We start from the raw sequence: 10450 nt of genomic DNA, 5'->3' as shown, positions 1-10450 counted from the left end.
ATGTTCCTTCCATCTGGTTCATTCCTCTCTGAGGCTGTGCGTGGACAGGCGACGCTGGCGAATTCTGTTTTTGCTGACTCGCTTCACGATGACGACGACATTGCTAAGGCCACGCCGCCCTGGTTGTCTCCTCCTGCAAATACGAGGCGCCGAGCGCCAGGGTCGCCACGGAGAAGGTTTTCGCCTCATTTCCAGACAGAGGCGATTCACATTGCCCCTCAGTCGGTCGTAGAGCATCCATCCCGTAAACTGTCCACTAGCAAGTCGATACAGCCTTCTCGTAGCAACAGCAGTCTGCATAGTAAAGATCGAAGCGCTTCTCCTCGGGGGCAAGGGCGTGCGAGCATGCTTTCTCCCCAGATTTCCAGAGAATGGATCTCATCTTCGCGCCCTAAGAAACTATCGTCTGAAGTTGGCACGCCTTCAGGGCGGGGCAGAGAAAACAAAGAGGGCACGCTGGCCGCAGGGGGGAACAAGGACTTAAAATCGATTGGATCACGATCCGCAGGGGGGAGCAAGGACTTAAAGTCGTTTGGATCGCGGTCCGCAGGGGGGAGCAAGGACTTAAAGTCGTTTGGATCGCGATCCGCAGGGGGGAGCAAGGACTTAAAGTCGTTTGGATCGCGATCCGCAGGGGGGAGCAAGGACTTAAAGTCGTTTGGATCGCGATCCGCAGGGACTGCTGGGGGAAAAGCTTCGCCCCGCCCGACGTCACCAGGGCCATCACTAGCAGAGCAGAAGACTCCGGCAGGAGGGAAGGACGGCAAACGGCGGCCCGCCAGAACCAAGAGCGCTTTGAATTCGAAGGCCGGTCCGCAGAAGAAACACGACCAAATGCAGTTGACTACGTTTCGGGGGTTATACGGCTCCAAGTTGTCGATCTCTTCGGCAGCAAGCGATCCCGAAAGCGTCCTGTCTCCGCGTAACGGGGGCTCTGTCCACGCCCGTTCTGACGACGAAGGCTCGCCTACAGCGGAAGATGCCTCCCCGCTGGCTAACTCTGTCCAGTTCCGGTCCTTCTCGGCGTCACAGACGGCCCAGGAGACCTACGACCAAGCTTGGTGGCTCGCGCAGAATGAGCAGGAACGCGAACTCGAGGGGCGGGTTCTACCTGTTCTGTCCATTCCTACTCCGAAGGTTCCTGCGCCCAAGAAACGGCGCGAGAGCAAGTCGCTGCGGACCAGCGGCCTCAAACAATCCGACGCAGATACCCCAGATGCGAAATCCGGAGCTCTGCTGCCTTGGGAGCGGTCCCAGGCCATAGCAGCACGAGATACACTCGCACATCTGGAAAAACGTTCTCGCTCCGAGGTCCCCTTGGTCTGTGACGTTTTCACACCTGCAGACGAGGGCATGTACCTTGGTAAGAAACTGGAGACGCGACGAGTGTCTCACAAGCTGCACTTTCCCCCTTTCTGGGGTGCTGCAGTCATCGCCAATCCCCTTTCTGCAATATCATATTTAGTATTTTGGTTACTCGGAAGATACTATGTAGCTGATGCAACCTCAAAACGATTCTTTGTGTTGCACTTTGTATTACCTTTGTAGGTCGCATTGTAATTGTAGTGCACATCTTCCATTTACATTTAAATGGTCTCAACCTTGCAGAGCGAGGGGCGGCATGCACAAGCTGGGGCGAAGGGGGGCGCGCACCTTAGCGAAGCCAGCAAATAAGTGATGCGGTCACTGCCCGTGCGTTTACGCGTCCTTCGGAGGCAACAAGGCATGCTCGCTATATCTTTCGCCCAAGTCTTCTGGGGGAGGACGCTGCAGAGCTCCACTATGACGAGGTCCTCTCTTCAGTTTGCCGATAGCTGCACTCCGATCTTTTCCTAGCATACATACCATGCATCGCATGTACACACAGACATATTGTGGAGGCTACTGTCACCACGAGTGGATCTTCTGTCTTGCCTCCAGGCATGTGGGACGCATACAGTCACCCCGAGTGTCCGGAGACTGTTCAGTAAGTGTTTCACTCAAACACCTCAAGAAAGCCGAACCAGCACTGGTCTCGTAGGTCCCCGCGAACAGTTACAGCAGACACGTGCGTGACGCCAGCGCCTCTGGTTCTGGATGAGGTACTTTCTTCGCTGACCGCCCGGCGCAGGAAACTCCTCTTGTAATGGCGAGGCGCTAGCGCACTTCTGTGTATGCCAGATGGGATCGCGCCCGGACCAGAAGCAACCCGGCCCAACTCAAGTTCACCTCCATTTTGGATGGTGGCTGCAGACTGCCCGATAACACTTTGCAGCGCGCAATTCTTCATCGTAATAGGCGATACCGCCTCAGGACCCTAGAGCTTTCATCCACTTTGCTTCGTCAACGACTGTCTGAATCGCCTTTTCTAGAGGGACATGCGAGAGGACTCGAACATGTGCGGCTCCCCGCATAGCGACTGCCGGTGTGATATGAGCGCTTGCGTTCGAACCCCGGCTGCGGAGAACTTGGCGCGGATGTTCTATGTGTTCACAGGCCTCGGCAAGCTCCTGCAGACCTCTTTCTCCCTCCTCTCCACGAAGTAAGTCTTCCCTTTCCAGACGCGAAGAGCAGGCAGCTTCCGCCCTCTTCGCTTTGTCCATCGCTCTCTTCCGCGCCAATCTGCTGATCCCCATTGTTACTGCGTGCCATTCGCGCTCCCTGCAGGATCTCGAGTGCGGCGAATTTCGTCCGGCGCGAGACCTCCGCGCAGAAGTCGATCCTACACGATGCCGCGTCTTTGGACCGGGCGTCGAGCAAGCAGAGGCTGGCCGTATGGCGACGGTAAGCAGAGAGCTCGAAAGTTTTCGCGTGTTCATCGCACAAGGAACCCGTGTTGGGAGGCGTCGGCAGACACTCCTGTACCCGCGGAAACGGAGTATGCGGAGCGACATTTGCGGCACAGTTTGCCAGCTGACGTATACACTGCAGAGAATTGCTCCCTCCCCTCAGAAACTTGACTAGGCGGTGTGGGAGCGGACCGGGTTGACAAGTCATTCTACCTTGTGCAGAAGCGTTCCCCTGTGCCCTGAGGACACATTTTTCTGGCTAGTTTGTTGCGAGTTACCTGCATCGACGTCTGTCTATCCAGGCGCGAGTTGTGCATGCCTCTGACGGTACGACCGCTACATACATACGTACCCGGCGAGAATGTACGTGTCAGTGTCTTATGTTTCCTGGCAGGTGCCACCAGCTCAGGTTTTCTGTGTGCATGCGTGTCGGCAGTTCACAATTCAAGCGGTCGCGAGCGACGGGACGTTCATTAGATGCGGTACAGCCGTTTTCACGGTGTACGTGGAGCAGATAAAGCCCCCTGCAGCTGACCGCGCGCGGGAAAGGGTGAAACGGCTAGGTGACGATGACGGCCCGGAGGAGGACTACGACTCTGATGCGGAGCGGAGAAACCAATATCTTCCGCCAGCCCAGAGATCTGTGCACCGCCGAAAAAAAGACACGCAAGACGGCCACGTATTTGATAGTGGAGATGGAACCTACACGGTGGGCACGTGAAACAACCAGAAAAGCTCGGTGCTGGCGGCACTGCTCACCCCTCGCCTCGCTTCACAGTCGCCGTCAAACCGCATTTCCTGGTCGTCTGTCTGTCCCTCTTGCGGCACTCGTTCGCGTTCGGTCCTTTCGCGTGGGTCGCGCTGATGTCAGCTCCAGAGAGACTGAGCTGAAGATGCCCCCTGCACGGTACTGGCTCTGTTTTCGGCTTTCGCGATCCTTCATCTGAATTCGCTTTCCGGGCCTTTTCTCTCAGGTAGACTACTGCCTCACCGTGGCGACGCCGCACGCCATTTACATTTACCTAAATGACCGGATTCCTGTTGCAGGTAAGCGCAGGGGGTTTCTGTGGAGGTCAAGCGACGCGAGTGTGAGGCGCGGGTGACGAGGGATAGCCTGGGGCGCGAGTCTGACCATCGCGACAGAGTCTGCCACACAGAGAACGCGTTTGGCTATGTTGAATTCGCCACTGCTATTGGGAAAGTCAACGGCGCATGGGATTTGAGAAGCACAGCTTGTCTAACTCGCGACAACAGCTCTCCCTCTCTCCCTGCACACCCCCCCTCGGCACATGCCTACCGCTCGTATACACGGTTTTTATGACGATTTTCTTCCTCGAACTGAGGCGATTGCGCTTCACGTCGGCCTCGCGGTTTGCAGTGAACGAAATGCTGCCTGTGAAAGCCCGCGTAGACCAGGACGTGCATATCCGCATGTGTGATGAATTTAGAGGGCGTTCCCGTAAATACGGTCCTCCGATCCACATGCTGACGCCCGCAAGTTTTTGTTTACACCTTCCACAGCTGCCCGAGCGACTGGTCTGCTCTGTGCATTCTCACCACTCCGTGTTGGCTTTATTCGCTTTTTCCAGGCTCGCCATACCAAGTAAATGTCGCACCGGGAACCACAACAGCGGACAGCTGCGAGGCATACGGCGACGGAACGCAAGTTTTCGCTCTGGGAGGCGGGATCAACGTAAGTATGCATGTGAACACTTCATTGACTTTGCTGCCCTCTTGCAGGTCGACTGCGTGTTGGGTTGCGCTGGCCGCCTCCACACACGTCTCGCCTGGCATTTCTGTGCACTGGCGTCCTCAGGAGATTATGATTCAGGCGAAAGATGCTCACGGCAACGACGTGACAACGTAAGCCCCTGGGTTCTGGAGCGAACGCCTTTCGAGGCCTCGCTTTTTTTGCGACCGATCGACGCCACAAGACCACAGGGCCTGCATTTTGCGCAGCTGACTCGGCTGGTTCCCATCCAACAGTCTCGCGCAGGGTAGGCGCTGACAGGACGCTTCTGAGGGCGCCGGCGCTTCGCGCTGCCTCGCTGCGTCTTTTTCCCAGGGCCTGGTTGCCGCAGCGTGCGAGGCGACTGGCTGCTGGTGGCTCTGCGTCGTTCCCTCTGCATTCGTTTCTTTCCTTGTGGTTTTCTGTCTCTCGGGGCCTTCAGAGGAGGTGAGAAGTTCACCGTGGTGGGCCTGGGGGCGGCGAAGATCGTCGAAACAACGGACATGCATGACGGAAAGGTACGCAGTTCATCCGGGTTTCCTCTGTTTTAGTTTCACTCGGATTCTGGCTAGATGCCTGCTTTCCTACAGGACCGCTTTTCCTTGTTCTGTGCTGACTCTCTATTCTTTGCGCGTTCGTGCCTGTCTCGTTGCGACGAGACGTCAAGATCCGCTCATGCTCATTCTAGCAGTCTACCATAGACGAGTAGAGCATTGTACTTGCGCAGCAAGCGAAGACAGGCCGGTAGTGAACCTCGTCTTTCTGTCGCTCAGTTCTTCTGCGACGGCGCGCAGAGCGACGGCGTGACTGGCTTGTGTGAAACGATTCGGTTTGCGCGAGACAAGCTGGGCAAGTTACTCGTCCACCGACCTGTGCCGCTCTCGTCGGTAGTCTGAGTCAAATCTGCGGTTTCGCACCCAAGCGAGTGAATATACTTATATATATGTATGTTTTTGTCTGTATTAATAGTCGTTCTCCTGTGTGTGTGTGTGTGTGTGTGTGTGTGCTGGCTGCCGTGCTTGTGCAGTATTGGGTCAAGTACTTCGTGTCTCAGGGGGCCGAGCGGAACTTCGTTGAAATCAGCAGTAAGCTCTCTTCTTTTTCTGCCGCGCGGGCCTTCTGTGTGTGTCGCTTTGTTGGACCTCACTTCACCCGTTTTTTGACCGGTCTCTGCCGTCTGTGTATCCTTCTCTTCTCTCCACTGCCCGCGATGTTCTCCCGGTCGTGGCTTCTGATCCCCCGTCCGTGCTAGCCGTTTCGCTCCGCCCTATTGCCTGCTTTGGCTGCGTTTCGCTGCGAGTTTTTCTTTCGCGTTTTCTCATTCAAGCGCGTCTGCGGCTTCGGCATCTCTGTATCGTTCTGGTCCCTGAATCTGCGGTTTGACGCGCTTCACTCGCGACGCCTTTCGCCGTGCGGGTGTTGTCGCTCAGTCTCTTATCACGGCCGCCCGATCAAAGGCTCGCCCTTCCGTCCTCGCCCGGCGGGGCCTGTTGAAGACGAGACGCCTCCTGAGGTGGGTTGCGACTGCAGCAGGCCGGAGCGCTCCGGGATTCGCTTTTGCAGCGCCGATTCTGAGCCTCCGCGCGGAGAGGCCAAGCGACATCCGCGTTGCTTCGTGCGTGCCTGCTTGTCGACCGCAGCGGCTGTTTGAGTTGGTCAACGTCGTGAACCCAACCGACAGTTTGATACGCCTCGCCGCGACGTTCGAGCGCAGGTGGAGCAAGGCCGCGAATCCGCCTCCGATCTGTCCCTACCCGCGTTTCCCCTCCGTCGAGGAGGCGGAGGAGATCCTGGAGAGGGCGAAGCTGGACTACGACGCAGACATTGTACGCCGCGAACACCTGGAAGCATGGAGGGGCAGCAAACCAGTAGGGGGTAGCGGCACACACGCCCCGGGGTCGCCCGAGCCCGAAGAGGGACCCTTTTGCCTAGGAAGCACTTTTTCGATGTGGCAAGCGAGCGTCGTGCTGGGGCGATTACGGCACGCGTCACGTACTCAGTCGACGCTGGAAATCCTATCCTGCAGGTGGCTGAAACAAACAGCCTTTTTCGCGCGGTCAGGAGATGTTGCGGGTAGTCTTTACCCGCCCGCGTTCCCAGGTTTGCTTCGTTGCATGTTTTTTTTACGCACTGAGTCGCCTCCTTTTATCGCGTGGTTTGTGACACGTGACTAACTTGTTTTTTCAGGTTGACACGTCTGGCGAGCATCTCAGAGGTGAGTCCGCCATTGTAGCTGGAAACAGCGAAATTCGCTTTACGGTTCATGCCTTGGCTTTGCGGACTCTCCAACTGTGCGGAGCTCAGGGCTGACGACTCAACAGCTCGGCGTGGTATCGTTTTTCTGTTTACAGAGACGACGGAAATGCTCCTGCGGTACTCCAAGACCCTGCTGGGTCGCGACGTAAGAACAGTGCAGGGCTTGATCTTTCCCGTGTTGATTCGTGGGCATGCTTGTCCGAAACAGAGACTGCACCGAGAAGCGGTTTACGCTCCTTACTCGCATTAATCTGCTCAGCTCCTCCAAGGAACGCGTCTAAACTGTGACGCACACAGGAGACTGGTTATCCGTACGCCGTCTCGATGCACCAACTTGCGCGGCGTTTTTCCACCTCTCACGAGGATATGAAGTGCCGGTAACAGTCGCAGGGTACGTTTCGTTCCTGAGCGTAGCGGATATACTGGGAGACTCTTTTTACTGCCTTGTCTTTGTCCGCAGAACACCATGCAAGCGGTCCTCAAGAACTTGAAAGTTCACGGCGACGTCGGCAGTCTGCACAACCTCGTCGAGAAGGCGAATCGCGAACAACTCAACCAATACATTGACTCGGTCGCCAAAGTGAGCCGACCCACACACACGTGGCTACTTGTCTTTCGGATCTGCGCGAGATGCGGAGTTGCCTGGCTTCCACGCGCAGCAAATACCGTTGCATTCCCGCCCGGTCTCCGTGTTTTTTCTTATAGATATATGGAGCTGCTCATAGATAGTGCGGATCTTGCACGAGACTATCCTCTCCGTTTTTCGCGCTTACCATAAAATGACCTGGCTTCGCGGTCTATGGGGATCTCCCTGCACCAGCATGTGGACACGTCTTCACAGTTAGGCGGACGTGCGGAAGAAAATACGACAGAGACGCCTCTCTATGCCTTTCTGTATGCATTTCTCAGCTCCAAGCAGATATGGATGTGACTTACAAGTCGATTCAGCACGGCGTCGCGGACTACCTGCCCGTCGCGTTTGAACTTGACGATCCTGAAGAAATTCGCGCACTCCACAAGGAACGACGTCAACACCTTGTGGAAGTACGCTGTCGAGCGCCCAACGCAACCAAGCAACTTGAGTGCCCTGTGCAATACCGCAAGGATAAAACAAGCTAATGGGGATGATATGCTTCCAGTCCCGTATAGTCTTTGTACTAATGATCCGCGATCCACCCTCATAGTTTTGAAAACGCTATGCGGCCGTCCTGCGCTTCGCTTTTCTTTCAGATCCACAAAGCGCTGGAGAAGAAAGAGCAAGAACTGCGAGCCCGAGAGTCGCGCTTCAAGACGGAGAGGCTCAAATACGTCTCTGCCATTGCCACCGAGATCGAACAGCGCAGAGAGGCCGCCAGAATGGAGAAGGCAGCGCTCAAGGAAAACACTGAATACATCCTGCGTCTAACGCAACTTAGCCTGTAAGCCCTCGCGCCACTAGCTAGCAGTTTCGCTTTCTGGCCCCCAGCCGGTGCCCCGGACGCAAACGGTCTCGCTCCGCTCATACGAGCACACAGACTAGAGCATGCCGAGTCAGTCAGAAATATCTGACAAGTCCGATGTTTGGGATGCCCCCTGCTAACGCCGTGGCACGTATCTGTCTTCCCCTATCCGCCGACTCCTGCATGAGAGGGAACGGGTTCGGCTAAGCCGGCAGGACGATTGTGGGCGGGACGACTCAGTCTGCATCATACTACAGGCACAGCCTTGGGGACGCGTATACAGATACTTCGCGACAAGGCGTAGCCCGCATTTGCATGGCTGCACTTGCTGCGGTCTCTGTGCGACTCTGTCTCAGCAAGAAACACCTTCGTCGCGAAATGCTCTCCGCTTGCGAGCGGGAGCCTGTGGAAGCGTTCAAGTCGAGATTTTGGCAACGAGGTGAGGAGACGCGTGCCTGTGAGACGAATACGGACGGCAGCTGGCGAACACTCTAGGAGAGAAAAGTCGTCAACGGGATAGAGATAATTAACGTAGGCGGAGAGACATCCTGAATTACCGCTGCGATACATCGTGTTCTCTACCCTTTTCTTTCCGTTTTTGACCGTGTGTCCGCGTCGTCGCCTGCTCAGACCGCCAGCAGGGTTGGATCCCGCAGGGCGAGACATCCAAGTATTCACGTTGCGGTCTGTGTCCGGGTCTTCCTTCCTTTCTATCTTCATATCTGCCGTCTCTTGCCATATGCATCGTTGCCCGCATCCAGCAGCACCAAGTTATAAAGTGCTGCATGCCTGTATATATATATATATATATATATATATATATATATATATATATATATATATATATATATATAAAGCCAGACACGCGCCACGCGGTGCAACGGCACTGGTCGAGGCTGAGCCACGCTGCGTTCCGTGTGCGTCCATGCGTTCCGTGCCGCAGATTTCAGCCGCATGCTGATCGAAACGCCCGCACTGTCGAAAAAGAAACCCGACGTGGCAAAAATGCAGACTGAGAAGGAGCTTGAGCCGGTGTACGAGACGGAGCAGCTTCCCGCTGTCAAGCCTGACGATCCCACGCGGCCTGCAACTTGGTTCCACAACGGTGAATTTCTCTCCTTCACACCTACGGAGTTCGGTGAGTGGTCTATGCTCTACATCTCCCGCTTAGTGCGGAGAGCAACTGCAAAAATGCAATATCACGAGGTGTGTGGCTCTCCCTATTGAAGCGGGGGCAAACTGGAAGCTCGGCGATGCGCGTAGCGGTTTGCTTGCTGGTCGATGCATGGGAGTGACAAATGGAAAACGTAGGTTTCTTCCGGTGGCTTGATCTGCTGTGCGCGTGTTATTTTATCTAAATATTTTTCAGAAGTAAAGTTTAAAACTTTATAATTTTTTATTAAGAATTCATTAGATCGATAATTAAATGAAGCCTCACAAAGTATTCCCATTTTTTTAATTACAATAAATAAAAGAAATAATCGTTGTCCACATATATTCACGATTGTTCCGTGTGTCGAAGACAGCGTTAAATGTCTCGCCCGAAGACACGTGGGAGGATCGACACAGGGTTGACAGAGGATTCATGCTCATATCGTAGGCACAGCGAGGGGTCTGGAGCAAGGAAATGCACTGTCTCGCTCGTAGGACGAGGCTGGTTTTACCGCGCCGTGTTTGTGTCACTTGGTGGTTCTTTTAGGCGTACCGAAAATCGTCGAAAGCGCACGAGCCAGAGGCATTCGCGCGAGCCGAATACTCGCAGGAGGGAACGCGACGTACGTCTCTTCGACTTCGACTTGCCTGATGCCGCCTTCCTCGCCTCCCGAGCCCGCCACGCCTAAAGCGAGGCCTGCAAAGCCTTCGCCGCAACGCGCACCATACGCGCGGACCAAAGAGCAGGCCGAAAAGAAAGCAGGCAGGGAGCTGCAAGTGCGCTTTGACGACCCGAGACTCCCAGGGTTCTTTCCTGGCGATATCCCACGAGAAGTTTTCATACCCGGACCGGGAGCGCCCCTCCCTCCGCCGCCCGCGAGATACCTGTGAGGGGATCCGACCGGGGTCGGCAGGCTGTGAGGAGAGCTGGCGCTCAAAGGAGGTCGGGCCCAGAAATCGGTGTTGATCCCCGTCGCCGACGCTACATCGCTGTGAAGATCCATTTCCTCGGAGTCGCCGTTATCACGCTCTGCTGGCAGACGTCATGCAGCCTCTCAGCTCTAGAGGACACGGGTCATACGACAGGAGTTTTGCCTCCGCAAGTC

The 10450-nt window shown here is 55.6% G+C and overlaps 1 protein-coding gene across 1 annotated transcript; it reads left to right on the top strand.

Annotated features, from left to right (window-relative positions):
- Positions 1-10235, top strand: BESB_068090 (filamin repeat-containing protein; the record flags this gene model as incomplete). Its single annotated transcript, XM_029365202.1, has 20 exons — positions 1-1363; positions 1921-1966; positions 2476-2521; positions 2647-2763; positions 3205-3477; positions 3743-3815; positions 4358-4461; positions 4585-4631; positions 4940-5015; positions 5525-5582; positions 5928-6010; positions 6138-6323; positions 6685-6712; positions 6849-6898; positions 7214-7333; positions 7663-7797; positions 7984-8171; positions 8549-8631; positions 9136-9330; positions 9892-10235. 20 exons carry the CDS (start codon positions 1-3, stop codon positions 10233-10235), a joined length of 3615 nt encoding a protein of 1204 aa, XP_029218785.1.
- Positions 10236-10450: the final 215 nt, after the last annotated feature.

The sequence above is a fragment of the Besnoitia besnoiti genome, chromosome VI, assembly GCF_002563875.1.
Source record: "Besnoitia besnoiti strain Bb-Ger1 chromosome VI, whole genome shotgun sequence".
NCBI lineage: Eukaryota > Apicomplexa > Conoidasida > Eucoccidiorida > Sarcocystidae > Besnoitia > Besnoitia besnoiti.
The sequence above is the reverse complement of the archived record's forward strand: the minus strand, read 5'-3'. Positions and strand labels throughout refer to the sequence as shown.